Source organism: Rhea pennata, chromosome 1, assembly GCF_028389875.1.
Source record: "Rhea pennata isolate bPtePen1 chromosome 1, bPtePen1.pri, whole genome shotgun sequence".
In the NCBI taxonomy this organism is placed as follows: domain Eukaryota; kingdom Metazoa; phylum Chordata; class Aves; order Rheiformes; family Rheidae; genus Rhea; species Rhea pennata.
The window spans coordinates 36430842-36455194 of NC_084663.1; the positions used below are offsets into that span (position 1 = coordinate 36430842).

The following is a 24353-nucleotide window of genomic DNA, read 5'->3' on the forward strand; positions in this document are numbered from 1 at the left end:
ATCCAATAGCTTGAAAATGATGTAAAAAAATCTTTAAAGAATAAATAAACTAATTCTGTACTCTGTGCCTTGTAAAGCATACCTAAATATGTTTGTCCATAGATAAACATGCTTAGTAGAAACAACACTGTGCCAATAAATTACATTTGGAGACTATTCTTCCCTGATTTACTATGTGATTTGCAAGGTTTTATAGTAAACCAACCCCCAAAACAATGCTCAAATTTATGACTTTTTTTTTAACGGGACAATGTATAAAATGAATCCTCAGAGTCATCTCTGAGTAAAACCTGGACTTTCGGGGAAGACGAAGAAAATCCATTATTGGAAACAAAATTGTTTCAAGCAATCCAGTAAAAATTTGTTCTCCATTTTGTTCTCGTTTCCAAGTTCTCTGGGATTACGGAGTTAGTGCAGAGCCGCTGGGCACTGCGGCAGACGAGGCCCCGCAGCGCAGCCAGGACACGCGGAAGAACTACCTCGGCGACGACCGCGGTCTCCGCGGGACGTTACCTGCCCGACGGCGGCCGCGGCCCTCCACAGAGCAGCTCCGCGGAGGCGCGCGGCCCGCGGCGCGGGGCGGCGCCGCCACGAAACGCCGCGTTTCCAGCGGGCAGCGCCGCCCCGTGATGGCGGCGGCGGCTCCCCGCGGCGCGGCGCGGCGCCCCGAGCCGCCTCCCGCCCCTGCCCCCGCGGCCCTTCCCGAGCGGCAGAGCTGAGGACGAGCGGCTCGTCGTGAACACGCGCCGCCGCGGCCGCAACCGGAGGCGCCGCCCGCCGCCGAGGCGCAGCGCAGCGCAGCGCCCGGCATTGTGGGAGCCGAGGGGGCGGCGGCGGCGGCGGCGGCGCGGGGGAGGGGCCGGCGCCGGGGCCGCGGCCGCCGTGACGGGTTCCGGTGCTGGGGCGCAGACGTGTCGGGCCGCGTCGGTGGGGCCGGAGGCGCCGCCGTCCCGTCCCGTCCCGTCCCGTCCCGTCGCAGCAGCTGCCGCTGCGGCCTGGGGCCGGCCCGGCGGCGCCATGTCCGGGACGAGCAGCCCTGAAGCCGTGAAGAAGCTGCTGGAAAACATGCAGGGCGACCTGCGGGGCCTGAGCCTGGAGTGCCGCAAGAAATTCCCCCCCGTGAAGGAGGTGAGGGGCCGGGCGCCGCCGCGGGGGGCGGCCCCCGCTTCCCAGGCGGCTCCTCCCGTGGCGGCGGCGCTGCCGGCGGCGCGGGAGGGGAGCGGCGAGGCCGCGGGGAGCGCGGGCCGGCGCGGCGCTGGCAGCGGCAGCGGTGGCCGGCGAGGGGGCGGCCGCGGGGCTGCGGCCCGGGATGTCTCACCTGCGCCGCGGCGGTTACTGGCCTTATGGTACTTGCGGCTTCAGTTATCTTGGTGACTAGAATCACCCTAACTGAAGGGAAATTAGAATATTCTCTCTCGTTAAAAGTATGCATTTTGTCAGTGGGGTTTTTTAGTCTATATATGCACAGTGAATTTAACTTTCCCTGTCAGTAGTCTGTGAGTTGCCATTTCTTAAAACATATGTTCCACACTACAGTGGAAGGAAAAACAGATCAAGTTGCAGAACCGGAAAGGTACTTGTGAAGATACGAAAGAGACGCTGCCAGTTTGGAAGAAAGGGATTGCCTATGTAGTATGACTTTAGTTTTAATTAAGTGATAGTATAGTCAAAGTCATACAAAGCATTAAACACTTTAACAGGTGAATTGAAGCTAATGACTGTGCTGTTTTGAAAGGCATGAAGTGCTGTGCTTTAGCAGAGCGTGCTACGTATGTTTATAGTTTGCGGAAGAGTATCAATGTGTTTGCGAAGTTGTGTGTGATCGCATATAATCGAGGAAAGGTTGTGATCGCTTGAACAGAAGGCCGGGCATGTATTTTAGAGGGAGGCTGAGGTTCTGTTTCCACACTTTCTGGTGTATTAATGTGTGACTTTGTAAGTTACTAGGTTGCTGAACCACTTTTCCCCACTGTAATAATGTTTATCTTCTTCAAGATCTACCAAGGAGATGGGCACTGTAATTCTCAAGTTAGTCTTTTTAATAATGCTTCCTTATATCTGCCATGCTGAAGGTTAAAGTAACCTCTGCACAAACAATTTTTGATGTTTGCTTGTTTTCCATGTTTAGCATGTTCTTATGCGTGACTCTTTGTATTCCCTTTTGCATCTTGACAGCAGTTTATATAGTTTGCTTTACTAATAAAATGTTTTGAGTTAAGTTCTTCACAGTTTTGTGGAGTTTGGATAGCTATGGATGTTTATGGAGTAGTACTGGAAGGTGTTAACAGAGAGGTGGGACTTTTTTTCCGTAGTGAGTTGTGGGTCCATATATAGAAGTCTGAGGTGAGTAGCAGTCCTGTAATAGGATATATGATACGGTTGCGAGGAAGTAAGACTGTTTCCTGCTTCTGGAAGCCTTCCCTACCCCCCACTAATTTTAAAGGAAACTGGTATCCTGTGTTACTGTCTATCAGATCTCAACTGATGAATTGGTATTTGAATCGTATGCATTTGTTCTAATCATGATTGGATCTGAATAGTGATCAGAGGAGTTGAATGTTCTTAGTGATTTGGAACAGGGCAAGTTTTTGAACTACTTTTAATCGTGGACTTCTTTAAACTGATTCCTAACGCTTATAATCTCGTATACTTGTGATATAACTAGATGTTCTCATTACCACCTCATGCAATGTAATTTATATGCTTATCTTGCAGCTGATATACGTGCCCCTGTGTCACTTTTTAATGCTATCATAGTGTGGCAGAGCTACTGAAAAATAGAGTCTAAAATTAGTAGTTATGAGCTCTCTTATAATATTTGGATTTGGTAAGTACTGTGTGCAGGTAAACTGCTTCTAATCCTTTCAGTTTCTGAGGGAAGCTTTGCTTACGGCTGTTCGTTATCATCAGCTCTTTCCAAAATTGTTTCTGTCTACTCTGCTCTTTTGGACTTTTATTTCTTTTGGACTGCAGATAAAGAAAGTAGTATAGTTCTCGGTTCTGCTGGTTGCTCAACTGATTAACTCCCTACAGTACTGATCCAGAAAGGTTTTGTTCACATTAAAATGGCACGATCAGAAAAATAATGCCTGTTTTAATTAAACAGGTCTTAGTTTTCACCTTTTAAATATGTTTGTAATGTGCATGTATATAATAACATGTGCATACATATATATACACATATATATATACATACACACACGTATGTTACAACTACTGCTACAAAGGGCAAAACAGTGTTAAATGATTCTTTGAACAGACAGGTAGATGGCACAGAAGTTTTATCAGATGTTTAGGGGTCAGCAGAAAAAGGATCAGCTGGCTGTCTTTTGAAATCTGTGAGACTTAGAACTTCTCAGACAGGTGCCTGAATTAAGGTCTTGAGACCTTGCTGGGAATGGAACTTGAACTCTTCAGTGTTTTAAGCAACTTCATCTCATATAATTTCAATTACTTAAGAGTCTGTGAAGTTTTCGTAGTAAGTCATTTCTGTGGAGATCCTGTAGTTTTTCAGTCCAGTCACTTTTAACAGTGGATTTTCAGGTTTCTGCTAATGCTCTGATAATCTGTTAAGAAATCTTGAAACTGTTGAATATCTCCCAATGTTAAACTTACAAGTGTGTGGCAAACCCTGAAACTTCCTTCCCCTTGCAAGCAAAAAGAAATTCTGCCTAAGAAATAACAGGATGTATTTTTGCCCCCAAAGCAGTCAGCACTTCATCTCTGCTGTGTATGACAGATTATGCACATGAGTAGAACCATTTGTTTTGCTGGGTCATGTCACTTAATACTGTGCGAAATGGGAACTGCAGAAAGAATTTGTGGACTTGACATTATGTTGTTGGCAGTATTTTGGGATTAACCACGTGTTAGACTTTTCTCCATACCTTAAAAAAAAATACTGGTTACTGTTAGATTTCAGACTGACATCTATTTGTTGTTAGAATTTTCTTGTCTGTTTCTGTATGATTAGGGTATGTATCCTATATGTTACTTAAGATTGTCTACAGAAATACTCTAAACATGAAAGCTATATACTGTGACCAAGAGTGATTTGGTGATTGCATCTCTATGATACGCCAAAACTGTTTATATTGGCAGATGCACAACTAATTACACTGCTGAAAAATGTACTTTTGTTTTCACAGTGTCTTTTCATATCCTTGTGTCTGTTACAAGTTACAGAAACAGACACTAACGAGGGAGATGATAAATTAAAATGGATCTTTGGAGTTTAAAATAGAGGAGAATGAAGCAGTCTTTGGTATCAGCAGCAGTTGTGCTTGTGTTGTATTAAGTAATATGATGTTTGTCCAAGAATAAAGTATTACTTGGCCATAATTTTCTGTCTTTAATATGGTGGGCTTTAGGCTTTGTTCTTTATTAATACATATAGTAATGCTTAACTTCTGACTCTGGGTTGACCTGCACAGAACACGTAACAGAGCTCAGTGCAGTATTTTAACCTACTAGACCACAGTTTGAATATCCTGTGCTGAGTGTGTGCCAAAGCAGATAGTACTGTTTTTAACCATCATCTTGAGTAATTGTTGTGCCATAATCTTGAATAATTTAGCAGAAGTGCTTCAGATCTGCTTTTTAAACAACAAATCCTTAATTAAAAAAAAGCTTAGAAAATAGAGTATAAACTTTGTCTTATAATAATGAAAATAATTTAGTGTGCTAAATCAATTGTCTACTGCTTCTTACTCTTGTTGAAAATTCTGTTCTGTAAGTAACACCTGATTTGGTTAGATGATCTCTTCGGGTAAGGAACCTTAGAAGTACCGTGGAAGTATTTATATTTAACAGAAATAATAGAATTAAAAGGAGGAGGAGAAAGCATACCAAAAAATTCTTCTCAACCTGAATGTCAAACTTGTTTCAATCTTGTAACTCCATGTTGTTTACATACATCCAGTCCAGCCATTTGAGTTCTCTAAGTAGGCTTATAGCCTCTAGGTTGACATAGGACTTTTGTTTTTCAAACAGCCAGTTAAAACCAATGGAGCTTAAAAAGCACAGAAAAAGTTTAACTCTGGTCCAGCTCACTGCACAGTTACAGGAATATTTGTGCAGGTAGAAGAGGGGTAAGGAAAGAGCAGGTAGGGTTGGGGAAGAACAGGAACCCTGTGCTTGGGTGACTGCGTCAGCTTGCATGGCCTAAACCAGTTATGGAACAGAGGTGTGTTTTTCACTTAGCAGCCCTTTAATTGGTTGGAAGACATAGTGTCTTTATGTTTTAGGGCGTTTGCTGCTAGACTAACTTGGAACAGTGGGTGTGGAAGTATTTGGAGTATTTCAGTGAAAGTGCTCTCTAGAGATTCTTGAAAGGCATTTTTTGTTATCCTTTCCATACTGTTTCTTTCTCAGAGCTTTGACAAGCAGCAGAATTGCTTTTGTGAAACTATTTATTGAGTTGTGTATGTCTTTGGCATACTGAAGTGTTTTTGAAACAATGTAGTAAATCGATTCACTATATCAAGGAGAAATAATAGGATCTGATTTTGCAGTCTTATTTTTCCTTCTTTTATTAGAACTTTACCTGTGGGCAAGTGGCTTTAAGTTATTTGAGTAAAGCTTGAAGAGTCCAGATCTGAGCAGCTTCTGGATAAGTAAGAAATTGTTTCTCAAATTGTTTCATTATACTATTTATATGGCCCCTTCTTAGGGACTCCCTGTTGTGTACTGTGAACACAGTTTTATTCATATGTTTCTTCCTATGAAGTCCACGGCAGTCTGTGTGGAGATGTACGTGACAGTTGCATCCACTTAATTAAATCATTCTAGTTCTGGAATGATTTACTGATACTGAACACATCTTAGTACTAATGCTGAAAAAATTAATTTGGAAGCTTATTCTTTTAAGGTATCACTCTGATATCATTGGGTAGCAACATGAAACCAAATGTAAGGATATATTGCAATATTTGAACATATTACAAAGGTTAATTAAGTTCATAGTTTAAGTGATCTCCAGATATTCATATTGATAAATCTTGACTTTGATATTCCTAGTGCAACTGCAATGAATAGTTAAAAAAAAAAAAAAGATTAAGTATGGTGTGTCAATATTAGCTGTTTGTTTTGCAATAGTAACAGTATTTAAGACAGTCTGTTGAGTGTAGTCCAGTAGACAAATCAGAGAGAGACTAAGAAAGAAAAAGATGTGCTGAAATGCTTTATGTTTTGGCCCTTTCAGTCACTCGAGGTACTACTAGTATTGAAGGGTTTGAGAGCGCTGTGTTCATGCTACTGTCACAGTGAAAAAACAGGAAAGTAATGGACCTGGCATAGAACAAAACTTAGTACATAAATTGTTCTCTGTAGAGGTAATCAAGTGTGGGGTTTTTTTTTGCTTTATTTTTCTCTTAAAAATGTATGAAGTAATCCTGAAGCTATAGCCTATAGGAAACTTAACCTGCAGTGAGCTTTCGAAGTTGATTAATTTTCAGGTCTTCACAGCATTACTTCAGAAGGATGCAAATACTGTAGAGTTTGTTTGCTTTAATGATTCAACACTTAACTAATGTTTTGAAAATTCTTTTGAGGTGGAGAAATTGTGATCTGTAAAAATGCATATTTTTGTAATTAGGCAGCTTCCGCTCAAGCAAGTGCCTTGCACATGTTGCTGGAAATTACTCTATAGTGTTTTCTGGTTGTCAGCCAGTAGCTGAGCTAGTAACTTGAAACAGGTGAGTCCTAATATTTCCTACAGTCTCTTTCTTATTGCTAATCTTCACCAGTTGCCAAGTCTGCTAGCTTCATGTTTGGAATCAATTTTGCTGTGTTTTTATTTTTAAAATAACTTATTGAAAAAAATATTACTGTACACAGATTATTTTTGAATATACTGTTACATTTCTGGGGGACTATCACCTTCTATTCAAATGTCTTCTAAGTTTCAAGCCTTACTATAATCTTAAATTTCATGTGACCTTTTGTTCTTTCTTCTGTGTTTTAGTCTTTAATAAAAAATGCCATGTGTTCAAGAATAGCTGACATGCATGTAGGCCAAATTACTGTATCATACAGTATTTTAAAACTTTAATGTATCATTCTTACTATCCTAAAAGATATAATAGTGTACTTATAGAACTGTTTTGAAAAACTTTCCTTACCTCCGTCTATCTGCAAACTTTTAAAGGCAGAATTCAGTGCAGGACTAAGGTGCTTGTTCGTTGCCCCTTCATTGATCATGTATTCTCTGTTCATGATGGGAATACAGTCAATGGAACGGCTTTTCAGAGGACCTTGCAGTAGATGCCAAGGGAGTTAATTCAGTCCACACATAGGTATCTTTGCTAGCTGAGATGCCTTAATGTATTTCGCTTGGCTTGCAGCAGCTAGTCCAGGAAAGCATGGGTCTTCCATACATCCTGCACGATGTCCTGCTGTCCCTATGTAGATGTCTCAGACGTGGAGGCCCAAGCTTAGACAACTGTATTGAGCCTCTGCTGGTAGGTCAGCTGAATTAGTTTAAGGAGGAGTTTAAAGAACTAAGGAGCATTCAATAAGGACTAAATTTCCTTTGTAATGGGAGTCTAGATAGTTAAGTTCATGTGTCTTAATCTCAGATTGAATTCTCTTCCACTCTCATGGCTTCCTGAAGATTGTACAGGAAAATAGATTTTGGAGACCCAGATTCTAAACTAGTGTCCAAACTATTGACAATGGAGCTTGTTTGTTTGTTTTAACCAGGTGCCAGGCAAACAGCCATCACTGTCGTGGGTTTGCAGACTCTGACTAGGTGGCTCTGAATATGGTATCTGTGGTAATGCCTTAAAAAGTTTTCTGGTCCTATCTGTTCTAATTAACAAGCTGAACACAAAATTAGTTTGAACTGCAAGTGCAAATCTCCTGAAGCTCTGAAACAGATTTTTATATAGAATTATGATTATTATGGCAAAAATATGTCATGAAAATTAAAATTATCTATTTCAGTGATTTTTATAGTCAGTTGTGTTGTACTTGATGGATTATTCAAAAATACGTTAATGCTTGACATGGACTTTTAAGATATACCTACATTCTGTGCACACGCAGGCATGTGTGCACATGCATGCACACACACATATAAATATAAAAGAAATATTGCATAATCCTGACTCTATCTTACTATGCAAGATTTGACTAAGAAATCTTCACTAAATGGTTGTTTCTTCTGTATCAACTTCCAGTTAACATTTTTCTTTACATTTCCATCAGTGCTGCTCAGTAATGAGTTCTTGGTTATTCTCTCTGATTCGATCTCTTGATTTATGTGATGGTTTTCCAACTGAAGCGTAGTGTTTTGATTGTCAAATGAAAATTCTTGATATTAAATGTTTGTACTTCATTATCTTTACCTAAACATTCATGTCAGGTGACACAACAGCTCTGAAGCAATTTAGATAACACTGGCACCTCTTCTGGTATTATTGACAATTAACCTTCATGTTTCTGAATTGGTTGCTGATTCTGCAAGCTGACAATTTCAGAAGATTAGTAGACTAGAAGAGTAATTGCTCCTGTCAAGAGAAATAGCACTTTTAACATCAGGGCAACTAATATAGTTGCACTAAAGCTGGAAATGAACAAGGTTCTCTGTAAAACATATGGAATATCATAAATCTTGAGATGATGGAGAAATTGTGTAATAGAATTAATTAGCACATCTATATTTTTTTTTCTCATAGTATTGGAGTGTCAGTGTTTGAGAATTGTACTGATCTTGAATAGAATCTAGCAGGGATTAGAGTTTAGTATCTTTAACTGTAGTCCCTGTTGTTGGGATGTACATTATTTTTTTTCTTCCATTGACCACTACTGGACCGTGATTTAGAATAAACCACAGTAATTTTGTTTCTGTCTTGGGGTAGAGCGTAACAGTTAGAGAAACTGTCTTCTGGATGAAAAGAGAATGACCATCTCTTTGCATTTTCTTGCATTTAGCATTTATATGCTAAATGAAGATAACAGGAATAAAAAAAGGCAAATGTATTAATTTTTTGATTAAATAAGTGAGGCTGTTCAATTTATGTAAATTGCACATTCCATGCTTAAAACAATGGGAAAGTTATAGTTGCTGCTACTTTTCCATTGAAAATGTGATGATGAAAACAGCTTACTGAAATATAATTTTCAATTTTAGGAAAATTAATAATTTTAATTTTACTATCATTGCTAAGATTCTGTGAAAGAAAAATTATGGTAGGAAACTTGAGCAAGAATTGTAGAATTGCAAGTGATACAAAAGAAGAATTATTGCATTTCTTTTTCCTTACAGTCTTTCCTCAACATGTATACATATCCAGGATGTGATATGCATCTGAACAGTGATTGCAAAGCAGTCCACATTCTCTGTGGCCCCACAGTAGGTACATGTAGACAGCAACAAGCTCTCTCCTGAGCCATTCAGGAGAGGCTCAGGCTGAACTAACATAGCTCTCAGCCTCCCCCTGTACGTTGTTCTCCAGCCGTTGACTGTCCTAGTGGCTGCCTGCTGGATTCAGTCTAGTATGTTGAGGTCTGTCTTGTACCTGGGAGCTCAAAACTGGACAAAGTACTCCGGCGGTGGCCTCACAAGTGCCAAACAAAGGAAGATTCAATTCCCTCAGTGCACTGGCTATGCTCTTACTAGTACAGCCCAGCATGCTGGCCACTTGCTGTAAGGGTGTAGTGCTGTCCAGCAGGACCAATAGGTCACTTTCTGCAAAGCCACTTTCTAGCCAGTCAGTCCACAGCCTGTGCTGGTGCATGACCTTAAACTATCTCAAGCACATGATTTTGTGCGTGCCTTTGAACTTCATGGATTCCTATCAGTCCACTTTTTTAGCCTGTGTGGGTTCCTTTGAACAGCAGCTCTGCCCTCTAGCATGTTGAAACCCCAGTTTGATATCTGTCCACAGACTCTATCTCATTATCTAGGTTGCTAAGCTGTTAAATGGTATTTGCCCTAGTGTTGATCTCTGAAGAACACTGCTAGTAACTGGGTGCCAGATGGACTTCATTGTGTTTGTCTTCGTCCTTTGAGCCTGACAGTTTAGCTAGGTTTTCACCCACTTTATTGTCTGCTTGTCTCACCAATATCTCGCCAATCTAACTTTAAGCATGCTGTTGGAGATGGTGTCAAAGGCCTTTCTGTAGTCAACATATACGATATGCACTGTTCTCCCCTTAGCTGTACAGCCAGTCTTCTGATTGTAGAAGGCAACCAACTTGGTCAAGTCCATGGTAAATTCCTGTTGGCTGTTCCCAGTCTTCATCTTGCCTTGCATGTGCGTGGAAGTGGCTTCCAAGCATATTTGCGCTATAACTGCCCCAGGAACTGATGTGAAGCTGACTGGCCTGTAGTTCCCTTAATGTTCTTCCCTGCCCTTCTTGAAGATATATATGGCATTTACCATGTAAATCAGTAACCTATCAGTAACCTTCCCCAGTTGCTATGACCATGATAGAGAATGGTCTTTCACTGACCTTGGCCTTTGGATGCCTCTTCTCTGGTTCCATGGACTTGACTGTGGCCAGTTGGCTTAAGTATTTACCTTACGTACTCTGTAACTGTGTTTTCCTTTACAGTGCTTCCCAGAGGCTCTGCTAGTTGACTTTTGGCTGAGCCACTAGGATGTGAGCAAGCTCTAACCCAAAAGCAATAAGTCATCTAATATAATAAATTCCTGTCAGTACCCAGTTCCATGAGATCAGAACCAGCATTTCACCATTTTAAATACAGAGAGCACGAACATAGATCTGTATACAAGAGAAGTGTATGAGTAGGGGTTATGCTTCTAATGAGGAAGATAAAAATATAACCCTTTTTCACACTAATGTGTTATACTTGAGTACTTCTATGGGACTGATTTAGTGTGGATTTTTTTTCACGTATGTGGCCTTTTCCAAATAATAGTCTGTAGTACAGTAATAGTTTGCAGTGTGCTTTTGCAAAGCACACCAGTGAAGTACAGTGAAACTGTACTTTAGAGTATCTCATGTCTAAACTGTTGGATATAGGTTCAGTGTTCCAGTTAGAAAGGCATTTAAAGTTGAATAGAAGCAATTTTAATATTTCTGGAGGTAGCAATTTGCTCTGAGCTTTCAGCTGAGATGCAAATAGTCATTTAAAATATTAGTGGTGGAAGTTTTTGATTTTATTTTTGATAACAGTTCTGTCCGATTTAGAAGATCATACACCAGAATATTTTTAAAATTAGAACAATCTGTAGTATAAATTTCAGCTCAGGCCTATTGTTCTGTTCAATATCTCTTGGTGTTTTTTTAAAAAAATGCCGATTTCTGGTCCTAATTGCAAGGTACCAGTCCCTTTGAAGATCGGTAAATTCAGCAGCTTTTAAAAATGGTGGTTATGGTAAAGATAATGGATGTTTTTTATCTTCCTGAAAAGGGTCACTTGTAAATGACGTTTTCTAGATTAGAATTTTGAGTCATCTTTCCCTTTTGAAAAGCTAGTAACTATATTATTATTTTTCAGTGAAAAAAAGGTTAGCTCTTTCACATTTACCCCAGAGTAAGAGAAATTACTGTGGGGCAGCTGACATGCTGTCAGATCATATTGCAGTCGAGACTGTTGCACCTTGCTCGCATGTCCATATGCGTTGCAACGTTGCGCTCGGGGGTCCATGATGTCTTTGCCCTAAATGATACGCGATTACATATTCAAGTATATGCCATGCCATAATTCCTTCTAGCCGTTCTTTTCTTGAGCTGCCAAGTGACATTATCATTGCTGTGGTGTTAGCTACAGTGGTATCTTTTGATAATGCAGACAGATCCACTGCAGTTCAGTTTGAGAGCTTTCACAGCTTTTTCCTGAAGGACAGATTGGTACACTTCAGGTGCAGTTGTCACTGTGCTACTGATATTGGTAGGTTACCGTTAGATCATCCTGAACAGTAACCAGTAGAATTGAGTACTCTAATTGTCCTAATGCTTAAATACAATATTTATAAGTTATATGTGCATGTTTTTTTTTTTTTTTTTAAAAAAAAAAAAAGATTCTAGGTAGGGAAATTTAACTTTGGGACTTGAATGTAACCTAGTTGTTGGAAAATGTTGATTCTGCTGGATGATGGGTTAATTCTTTGCTTAGAGTTAGCTGAGTGTCTGGGCAGTCTGTGTTTCCTGGTTGGTGGTTTTGGCCCTACACAAGCGTTTACACCTCTTACGATTGGAAGATGTACACAGAGGTCTAATGACAGGAAGACTAAAGTTCGTTTCCATTTGGACTAAGAAGTTAATGTGAAGAGGAAGAGTTTTGGATCTGAGAAACTATTAAAGGTGGGGTAAAAAACATGAGATCTAGATGTGGGAATTCATATTTTGAGAAGACGACGTGTATAATGTAGCTTTAGCTTGAAATTCTCAAAGCTATGAATGTTTTCACCATCAGACTGTATACTGGAAGAGGAATTTTGGCTCTAAGAGGTAGATATTATACATAACTTCAAGTTTACTTTTTCTACAAGTATTACACCTGCACTGTGTGTATCAGGATTTTTGTAAATAAATTCTTTCTTTACTTTGGCTTCTCTTTAGAGTGATTTCCATGTAATAAGTAAATACCTAGGAAGTTCTGTGGAAGCAGAAAGATAATGAGGCAAGTGCTTGAACCCAGAGGGCTACGATGAAGTTTCGTACAAGATTATTGGGTGTTTCATTACCGCTATCCAGAAGATTGATTTGTATATGAGCAATCACTGAGAATCAGTGTGTTCTCCATAAAGATTCCCCCTCCCCAAACTGAAGGCTGCAGTCACTTCAGCAGAAATGTGGATAAACCAGTGATGGCTAGTGTATGTTCAGGGCATTTTATTTCAGTTCAGTACACAGATACTAAAGTAGCAGACTGAAAAATATAACTGACTGAAGGTTTCAAGGTACACTTTGAGCTTTGTAATTCCATAGGAATTATGTATGTTTGCCTCTTTTTAAAAACGAAGAGCTCCAACTTGCTCATTGGACTATTCCTATTTACTGTGGTGCTAACTGAAACTCTGATAACACTACTTTTAAAAGTGGTAATTGCTTTAAAAACATGATGCCTTATATTATTTATGTGAAAGTAGATTATCATATTTATACCAGTAAATGTACACTATGATACTGGCCATCTGGATTAGTATTCTAATAAGATCCTTTTATAATAGACCAATGTCTTGAAGAGTGTTGCAGTAATTTGAAAATTCATGAAACTTGTAAATGTGATGCCCATTTTAACTTGCCAAGTTAAACTGAAGCTATCTAAATACACTTTTATATTGATGTCAGTAGGATAACCAGATAACTATTTATAGTCTCATTTTCTTTCTGTTGGTTATTTTTTTCAACTAAAGTCATTTTTTGGAAAAGGTTCTTATGTAGTTTTTTTTTTTTTTTTACATACGTAGTTGAGTGCTGGATTTTTTTCTAGAATATGTGCAGTATAATTGATTTTTAATTGCAAACATTTTGATTGAGAATGCTAAACAGAAACCAAAGCAAAATCCAGATAATCATAGAACTTCCTGTGTCTTGTAAGAAAAAAAAAAATTTTGTATTCAGAATGATAGTAAAATGTCTAATAGTTGTTCTTTTATTTCACCTTAGTTTTAAAAAAGAATGCTATTTTACATAAAGCCAATGTAGAAACAGCTAACTGGGGTATGTGTTAGAATTTTTTTCCTTCATCCAGAGAGGCCACAGTATATGTGAATAGCATGTGTGTGTGGGCAGGCTTAAAATTTATTTGAAGATTGATTTGCACTATGGCAAGAAAGAAATTAATTGCCAGTAGATGTGATGAGGCTTAGTTTAAAGATAATTGAACTTGGACTTTGACAAATCCTTCACATTCATTAATGGGAATAATTTGTTTTGACAATACCCCCCCCCCCCAATTAGCTTACAGTTTATAACTGAAGCAGAACAGGGATTGACTTAGACACCTCAACACTTTAACTTAACGTAATTAAAATAAATGAGCTGCATTCAGCACTTCTCGTTTTAATTATGCAGGAGAAAGATTTGCATGTCAATCTGTGTTCATTTCAGCGTGTTGTATGTCAGTTCGGGCACGATATGCATTGCACCGTTTTGTAAGTAGAAACTCTGTGTTCGGGGGGGAAAACTGTGTCTGCGAAGCCGCACGGCACCCACAGTCAGTCAGGTGGCCGGCTGAGAGGGCGCCCACGGGGGAGGCGGACGGTGCTGTTGCTGGTGACTCCGGTGGCCCTTTTGGGGCCGGGGCAGGAACTGTTGCTGTGGATGATGCGGCAGGTCAGGAGGAACCGAGGCTGAGGGCAGGGAATGCTTGTGGAGCTTATACGGAGCACTTGCACTTACAACGCTGGGATAATTTGCATATGGAAATTAGGATACAAAATCCAGAGGAAAATGGGTTTCGGACTCACTGTTAGCAGAGGCCTTTGTTTTAGAACTGAAAATACTACTAGGTGACTGGAAGAAACATGATGAATTTCAAGTGTTGAGTACCACATCTAGTTTATTAACTAGATTTCATTGCTTAAGTGATTGTATAATTACTGATATTCACAAGGTCTTCAGAATTTTGACCTGGTAAATGTGACAGATAGTATGATACGTAATGGTAATTGTTTCACTGTTTAAAGGCATGTAAAAATTACATATCACTTTTTATGTTTACTAGTGATTTTTCTTTGCATTTGTAGGACTGGAAAGTAATAAAATATATTTTTTTTTGTTTTCTATAAATTCTGAACCACAGAATAAATGCCTTTCTGTATAATTCTGGAAACTAATTTCAGAAACTACAAAGACTTCACTACTGCATTAACTTTGCTAACTGAAAACACTATGAAAGTGTTTTTGCTCTGAGATTATACATTTTTATTCTTAATAGATGTATTTATTTCTTTTCTATAATGATAAATGAAATAGCATCTAAACTGATTGTTCTGTTTCTCTTCCAGGCTGCAGAATCAGGAATAATAAAAGTGAAAACCATAGCTGCACGAAATAGTGATATCTTGGCAGGTAATTATTTCAGTATCAATGCAATGGGAAATGTAAATTTGGATTTTGGATCGGAAAAAAGATTTATCATTAAAAAGATATTTTGAGTTTATTTAATAATCCTACAGACTTTTTAGTGTGCGTTGTATAAATGATATTTTACTTTCTGACACCTAGCAAAAAATTAAGTAATACAAAGATCCTTTATGCTGTTCCTGTTTCATGTTAGTGCTATACTGATGCTGAGGAAAGTCTCTGTTTTCAGTTATGGTTCTACAAAAGTAGTCATCAACATAGAGGAAAGAAAAAGAAATTCATAAGCTTCAGATTCTCACCATCTTGTTCACTGCCCACATTGACTAGAGCTGTTGCTGAGTGCTCTATATAGAGTTCTGCAGTGTGATCCTCATCTGGATGTTTAGCGTGAGAATCTAGCCTGTGGAAACTTGTACTTGACAGGCAAAAATCCATCTCAATCTGAGACAAGGTCATTCAATTTAAGATGTACCATTGCCTTGAGGGACAAGAGATCTCTTGTGTGTTGCAGCTTTGTAAGCACTTAATACAGTATCTTTAACTTCCTTCATCTTCCTTAAATTGCGTGTAAAGTGAAGGCTTCTTGCCAGTTGCTGTTTAAGCCTTTGGCCAAATTTATATGTCCCTGTATTAATACATGAGTGTCTACACTAGCTGCAGTCAAAATCCTTACAATGCTAAATTACAGGAAAGGTCAAAATAAAACCTAATGAAATGTTAATCTATTTCTTGTTTTGAGATATGTAAGTTAAATATTGTTAAGGAGGCACTTTCTAGAATTATTTGAAATAGCAGCCCCCCCCCCAATATTTCACTTTAATACCTCGTTTTTTATTTGTTTATTTTCTTTGTTTTTACTGCTGTCATGAATGCTGACATAAGTGGGAAAACTATGCCAGGTAATGTCAGCTATGCATCAACATACACAAACGTACTAGACGAATCTCCAGTAAGCCATTTGGGAACTTAGCAACATTCTTTGGAATATTCCTGTGTTAAGATTTTTACATTTTTTTAAAAAAAGCTAGTTTGTGATCCTGCAAGATTTTTTTTTCTCTTTATTTCAAAGTGAGGCGATGTGAAAGATCATTGATTCTATAGACAGTCTTTCTTTTTATCCTTTTGAAGGGGCACTTTCTGGTAGTTTGTGAAATTTTGTAAGTATTTTCATTTGAAAGATTTAAACTAAGGTATCTAGTATTTGTTTCACCCCAGAACTGCACAGATTTGTTGGTATGAGGTTTGAAATAACCTCAGGCCATAAAAATTACTTCGATTTGTTGATGTTTGCTAGTAGGACGGTAACTTTTTTCCAGTTTGATACTGAGGGGCAGAAGGGAGCATGTCATGTGCCTGCATCTTCTCCTGATGCTTTACAGCTTAAATGTAATGCCATTGAACACTCCCAAATCTTTATTTATTCTTGTTTTTTTATTTATTTTTTTTAAGCTGTCAGTTGTAACCTAGTCTTGTAGATAAGGCAGTATCCAGATCTCTGTCTCCTACATGCTGTTTAATGTGCTATTTCTGGAAGAGGATGGTATATATACTTTAAGAGTAGCCGCCGCCTTTTTTTTTTTTTCTTTTAATTACTAATTGGGAGATCTAGTGACGCGTATGCAGCTGCTAAATAATTTAGGAGCAACTAATGGACTTTGTAAAAAAAAAAAAAAAAAATCAAAAATATATTTTGATCAGGATATGATTTTTCTTTACGTTTTGATGGAAACACTGTCATTTCACATAAATAGAACAATTATATTCTGTTCTTTTAAATAAACTGAACTGTTGCTTTCTTCAAGCATCGCGCTGTGTAAGAGTAATTATTTTAAGATTGCATCTATTTTCCAAATAATGTTACTTCTGTAATATATGTTTGTAATATCTGGTGAGATGTTTTTAACTTGCCAGAACTTTGAGGTCATTGATCTAGCTTCTTTCTTTCTCTTGGAAAAGTTGCATTGAGCAGTTTCAAAAATTTCACTCTTGGCAGTCTATATGTGCTTTTAAATTTATTTACGAAGATTTCAGTACTTCTAAAAGAGCAGTTACCTCCTGTGATCTGAAATTCAAGCTAGATGTGAGAAGTTATTTCCACATGGCTCTAAGATGTGCCATTTTTAGGTAGTTCATACTTTTGCTGAAGAAGTTCTGTTGATAGAATGAAATTCTAAGTCTTTTTTTTTTTTTTAGCAAAAATTTCTTTTGTGGTGTGGTTCATCATAGAAGATTTATTTTTAGTATAATTTCTTTTTCTATATAATTTTGGAATAGTAAAATGGAAGCAGACCTTGATATAAGCAAATTCTTGTGTGTATTTTAAGACTGAAACTAATATAGTAGCCACTAGTACAGATTTCCAAGCATGTAAACTGTTCAGCTTAATGAAATTGCGTGTATAGATGCTGTTATAAGATTGTTTTTAATTGATTACAGGAACAATACTGTAAAAAGTCATTATTTTTATTTATTCCATTATTTATTATTTCCTTTGTCATTTTTGCCTTTCAGAACTCTATCATGAGCCTTATGCTAAGTCCTATGTTAAGGATAAATGTTTTGTGGTATCTTTTTTAGTTTAGTTCTTGATGATTGGAATTTGGTGGCAATTTGGAAATCTATATGAGTAAGGTGCATCCTTTAGGACGAGGTCTCTAGGCTCTGTTGACTCTGTGTAGTAGATATTCATAGACTATAAAGGGAGCTTAGAAATCTAGCTCACATATAAACATTGACAGATACATAAATTACATATTTTAAAGGGGAAATCACTTCCACTATTTGATTTACTTTTTTTTTATTATTATTTTTAATGAGAAAATCATGGATTGGTCAATTGAAGAATAATTATAGTGGATACAGTTTAAAAGGAAGTTTATTTGCTTGATAGTGTTTTTTTTGTTGTTTTTAAAAAGACACAACAGTAGATATCAAAGCAGAGAGTTAAAGAGGCAGTGACTTGTATTTGTTACCATTAATGGAGACATTTTTTTTGTCTTTGATTAGGCATTTGGTCCTCAATCAGCTTCTGTCAACTTAACTGCTGCCTTGTACTGTCTCTAAAGAGACTGACATAACTATGGACTGTCTGTGTGTTAATAACTGTTACCCTATGTATTAACAACTATTTCTCTATAAAAATTGGCATTTGTAATGGGAATGAATAGCTAAAATCATAAAACCTTGCACAAATCAACAGTCTTGCACACAATCAAAAAATTACTCAGTTGATTTGAATCATGCTTTGCTTTGATCTTTTAGATTTTTTTTTCTTCTTTAATTCTATGATGTTTAGCTTGGATATCTTGAATTACTTTTATGGGGAAAAGTTTTTGAAATATCACTGTGGAATGTATTAATTGTGATTTTTTTTTCTTTTTTTTAAAAAAAATTAGATCTTCATGAAACTTGTCACTTCTCATAGAAAGCTTTTGTCTTAATAAGCTGCTATTTCTCACAAAAACCCTGTTTGAAAAAATCACAGCCTGGTATACGAATCCAGGATTCAAATAACCCAGTTTCTTTCTCCTGTTTTTTTGGTGGTGGCATTTAGCTTAGCTGCTTCCCCTCATGCTACATGCTTTGGTCTCTTTATACCACACTTTGTGTCACTTTTGAATTCAGTTCAGAGGTGAAATAGAGCGGAAAGAAAAGGATGCCCATCTAAGATATCACTAAGGCTAGAAAGAGTTTTAAGAAAGTCACTCAGTGAGAAGCAGGTCGTTGAGGAAGGAAAGTGTAATGCAAGTGCAAGTGTGTATAATGGAGAAGGTGTTTTGGATTAGATCAATTATTAGAGTGAGCTCTGGCAATCCGTTATATTTTTTTTCAGTTAGCTTTTCTTGTGCAAAAAATAACTCCCAAATTTCTACAACTGGAGATTGCTTTTTGTTGTTCTTAGTGGATATGAGTGACAATTTTTGCATTGTATTCTCCAAAGTATTGAAAATTGACTGCTTCCATATCTCTTTTTCAAAAGCATTGAAAGAAAACAGCTCAGAGGTAGTCCAGCCTTTTCTAATGGGTTGTGGAACAAAAGAACCAAAGATCACTCAGCTATGTCTAGCAGCTATACAAAGGCTCATGTCCCATGAAGTTGTTTCAGAGGTAAGATAAAGGTTCGTATGAATATTTCGGTGTGGGCAATACAGGCCTGTAAGTGAATGTGAACACCCTTTTGAGGAGGCTGTTATTAATATAATGAACATAGCCGTCAAAATTTTACTTTTGTCTACTTTCAGAAAAATAGCGATTTAAAATAAAACCTTCTTTTTAAGTATTAAAAAAAATGGTGAGTAAAAACAGTAACTTCAACAGGGAAATCTATGACATTCAAAACATCTCATTTGATTTGCATACTTGGACTACAGGAGTGAAACATATGTAGTCTGTGATAAACTTATTAAATGTTGCAGCCAGAAAATTTAGTGTTTAGTGTGATGCACTTGTTATATGTTTCTATTTTACGTTATTTCTTAGAAGTAACATATTTTCTGCAAGATTTCCTCCTTAACTACCATGTGATCTGTTCTGGTACTTTATATACAGCATGTTAAGAAGCTTGTGAAAGTTGTATTATTAACATACCTTCAATTGTGCTTACATAATGTAAAATTACAACATTTTCTGTATCATGAATGAATTGAGGGTAAAATGTCTTTGTACTATCTCTTCTGCCTGTTCAAGTTTAAAAATAAAATGTATCGAATTTTATTTGGACTGCATGTTAAGAGATTTCTCAACTTTAGAAAAATCAGCTCTTAAAGCTGAAAAATCAATCTTTAAAAATATTTAGAGATGCTTGTGACAATGAATTTAATTTTATATTCAAAATGTAATCCAGTAGTATAGAAAAACAATCAAATTCGGTTATATTCAATTGAAAGAATGCTATTCTTACATGCATGCACGTAACTTAGCAGTATATAAATATCTTAATTGAATGCACATAATTTCTTTATAGGCTGCAGCAGGAAACATTATTAATATGCTTTGGCAACTGATGGAAAATAGTCTTGAAGAACTTAAATTGCTTCAGACAGTTCTTGTACTTCTGACAACAAATACAGTTGTGCATGATGAAGCACTGTCCAAGGTAAGAATTTGTTAGAGCCAATGATAGTACACATAATGTGCTAATTCAGTTACATCAGTCATACCAAAGAATGGGGGCAACTTTTAGAAAAAAGGCTGGCATTAAAGGCTGTTGGTGAATATCTGTCATTCATAAATGGTGCCCTTGCTGAAGAAATTTTCAGTAAGGTTCATTTTTTTTTTCTGTATTAGCTTAAGTCTATATACTGATGTGCGTACTATGCATCTAATAGTAATTATCTTTATAATATTTAAAATCATTTGAAATGTGAAAAGAGTAGTACTGGACCTTTAAAATTACTGGCTCAACACATTTGGGGCTTGTTTTCTCTTACCATATAGTAACAGGCATGATGTAACAACAAATATCTTTCTGTATAAAATATATTCATAAGGAGATAGAAAATAATATTATTTTTGACACTTACATTGTAGTTTTAGGAAAAACAGTGAAACTCAATATGCAGTAGCAACTACTTTCTGTTTTTCCCCTATGAAGTTAGTAAAAAAAGTTTTATGTATGAAGCTTTTGGAAATAATGGAGGAGGGGGAGTTTCTTGATTCTGTTATGTCAGTATTATCTTCATATCTAGACTCTGAGAACAGAATTTCTTTTATCTTCCATGTTAATCTCTCTTTTAATTCCTCCACAGTAATCAAATTTTGACTTAATGAGCATTTTAAGTTAAAATGCTGAGCAATTGCTTCTCTTTCTGACATACTAAATTCATCTTATGTATGATTTCAAATCAAAGAAATCGGTGTATGTAGCTCAGTGTAACCTAGGCAAGGACATGTTTGGAGAAGCAACACCCCACCCTACACTGAATCTGTTTCCTAGGTAGTGTTACACAACCTCAACTTGATTAATATTATTCCATTATTTGCTATCGTATTTGCAGGTTTTTCCATCATTCTCTAATGAATGGATGAAAGGCAATGGGTTTCCAGTTTCAGGAACTTTTTCTATCTTCAGCCTTATTTCCCTTTCCTTTGGAAAGTTGTGAGAAAGCCTGAAATTCTGTGGTTTTTATTCTCATGTAAAATATTCAGCCTTATATAGTAACTTTTCGTGTAGTAGGTATTCTGAAGCAGAACTGTAAATTTTGATGAAGAAAATGGAAATACTTTAGAAAGTAGGATTCTCAGTCTTTAACTGGATAGCAGGTATTCTCTAATCACTTGCAACATTGTAGTTTTATCAGATTTTAATCTAGGCTCTGGAAAGAGGCTGTCTGTTGAAGTCCACTTTTAAGTTTCTGGTCTATGTATCTCGTATCTTTTACAGCAGTGTGCTTCTTACCTCTTCCCTTGTTTATTCTGCTTTCCTGCCTCCGTGTACCCCCTCTCTCCCTATTATTCTTTGGTCCTTAATATCTACATCCTATTTCATTTGCCCCTTTTAAATGCTTTCTCCAAGTGCCTTTATTTTTTAGCATCCCTCATTTCTTCCTCTCTTTCATATCCTGAAATTTTCTCCTGTTGAACACTGTACATAAAATAACTAGGAAAGGTCTTTCCCAGCACTTTTCTCCTCTCCTATAGGACAGGATATCTTGTCTTGATACATCTTACTAGGATATATCCCGATCCAGAAGCATATTTGTGTGATGGAATTACTGGAATATCTAATTGCTGGACTTTTAACAAATCCCTTAGAGTACATTAAAAACTAGTGTTTTTCAGAAATTTATAGTCAAATTTGGGCAGATTTTGACAGGAGGAAGAAAAAAAGCTTAATTCCTGTCATAGAGTGTTATACTTATAAAAATGTCTACAGTGGAATGCTAGGGTTTCTCAGTGAATCAAATGTAAACCTTAACATGGGTAAATGATGGTAATGATGGATTATTTGTTTCCTATCGGAGATAGGTAGAAACATCTTTTAGAAATATCTGAAAGGTTTGTCTTGTTGAAAAGTTCCTGGAAAAAGTCAATTTGAGGCAGACATGTATGTTGCTTCTGTAGTTTTTCACTTGACTGATAGAAGTGAAGAAAATTATCAGTAAACATTCTTGAAAAGGCCCTTAAAATAGGCATTGTTGTTAGAATATGCTTCATGAGGCTGTAGGTTAACCTGAAAGTCCAGAAGTGGATGATGTATTTTAAAATTTCAGACTAATATGGAGATAACATCTGAGCAGAGTCCACAAATCATTTATAAGAAAAGGAAGCAAAAGAAAAGTTAAAACTTGTATGGCTCAGGGCATGTAGCACTATGGCTTGGTGTGATTGAGGTTCATCAAAAGCAAGAAAATGCAATAAGGACAAAAGAACATGAAGTACAGGAATCACCAAGCATACCGATATTACTTATTTTACAATAAACAGAAAATTAATTATTATGTGTTGGAGGTCATATCAAATCCAATGGGAAACAGCATTTAGCCAGCCCCGTGACACAGGAAAACATGTACCTTAGAGCAGAATAGTTGCTGCAGAGGCTACATGGTTGTGAAAGTACAGTGATGTAACACAGAGAGGAAGCAATAGGTTTTGTGCATCTTAGCTTTGCAATTGCCTGACCTTTCTGTGATTAACCGTATAATTCTAAATCCTTTTTGACATTAATATTAATACAAGTTATTTTATATGATTGATTACTGTATAGTTTCTGTAGGATAATTATAATTTTATTGGTGCATCGTGATGTCTTCATAAGTACCTTTTCTAGCTTACCTTTAGGGGGGATCTGTAAAAAGAGACATTTTCTTCTGTGAGACAGTCCACAAAACTACTCTGTTTTTTTTCAAATTTACAATGATTAAATAAATTTTTTTAGATAATTTTTGCCAAACTACAATGGAAAATGTTCTCCAGTCAGCTGTCTTGACTCTGGGCTAAAAGATAGATCTATTGTTGTAAGGTTAAATTCTTTTCTTTCAGGCAATAGTACTTTGTTTTCGATTGCACTTCACGAAAGATAACATCACAAATAACACAGCAGCAGCTACAGTGCGACAGGTAGTTACTGTTGTATTTGAGAGAGTGGTTGCTGAAGATGAACGATACAAAGGTGGGTATATTCCTTTGCTCTCTCGTGGTAACCTGGTTCTTGGGCACACATCAAATGCTTATCTTTTTCAGATAGACAGTAAAAAATATATAAAGAAAACAGACAATATTAATTTTTATTGTCTTTTATACACTTACTTGTATATAAAGGAGATGAAATCCTCAGCCGTTCCATAGGTCCAAATGATCAATATATCAAATAGATTTTTCTTAATGTGGGAGCTGGTCTTAAGGCTAGTATTGCAAAGGAATTTGGAGCAAGAGAGTCATTTAAGGTGCAGGTAATTTAGATCACTTAGTATGAAATAACTTAGTGATAGTTGTGAAGAGAACACTTTTTAAAATAAGTACCTGGTATTCATGATCTTTGATATTCAATCTAATCTTTATTTCTATAGAAATCATAAATTACAGAAGAATTACCACAGATTAAAATCTGTGTTTGTTAGAACACTCAACATGTACTTGATTTTGGACAGTTCTTTTGTTCACAAAACTCATTTCTGTTTTTGCATAGATGCTACTGAACAGCCAGTTGCAGTACAAGGAAATAGTAACAGAAGATCTGTCAGTACACTAAAGCCATGTGCTAAAGATGCATATATGCTTTTTCAGGTAATTGCAGAGTATATACTTATATATTTGCAGTTATGATTGGATGCTTCTCTACCACTGTATAGAATTTCAGAAATCTTCTGTCAGCATATTGATAAGGTCCTTAATCAGAGCCTCAGGTTTTCTTTTGCATAGTTACTGTAATTGTCAATGGAATGTTACATCCCAGAGGAATGATTGGAAAATGAAGACAAAGTGGCTTAGGAAAGGTTTTTAAAATAAATGTTAGCTAATAACTAAGTGAGCATGTCTGCATTAATGTCAAGGTGGTTCTTTGTTTTAGCCAGACACTGCACCATAGTGCAGTCTTGTTTCTTGTATTTGGTATGACGTTGTAATGTGGAATGTATAATGAAAGTAATGATTGTATTCATTATACCAACAAAATTTTTTTTTACTTACCAATTTCGCTCTTGATGTTTTTGAGAGCAGAACGAACATGAGCACTGTGCAAGGATACAGCAGAGTTCAAAATTTGTTTAAAAGGTTTTTTGCTTGATTATGTTTTGTAAAAGATGTATCTGAGAAAAATGAACTTTAAAGTGGACAATTATTCATCACAAAGGAGGGTTTACACAAAGAGTTTAGATTTTGTTGTAAACTCAGAAAGCTTGGAAACTTCA

The 24353-nt window shown here is 36.9% G+C and overlaps 1 protein-coding gene across 6 annotated transcripts in view; it reads left to right on the forward strand.

The window, feature by feature from the left end:
- The first annotated feature begins 872 nt into the window (after positions 1–872).
- Positions 873–24353, forward strand: part of MON2 (MON2 homolog, regulator of endosome-to-Golgi trafficking) — a 76090-nt gene continuing 52609 nt past the window's right edge. For all 6 annotated transcript variants that reach the window (XR_009959493.1, XM_062584035.1, XM_062584043.1 and 3 more), the window contains exons 1-6: positions 873–1128; positions 14928–14991; positions 18986–19113; positions 19970–20101; positions 22987–23116; positions 23633–23730. Coding sequence is in view for 5 of the 6 variants with exons in the window: in XM_062584035.1 (XP_062440019.1) it covers positions 1018–1128; positions 14928–14991; positions 18986–19113; positions 19970–20101; positions 22987–23116; positions 23633–23730 (663 nt within the window). In the remaining variant the exon portion in view is untranslated. The remainder of the gene's footprint in view (positions 1129–14927; positions 14992–18985; positions 19114–19969; positions 20102–22986; positions 23117–23632; positions 23731–24353) is intronic.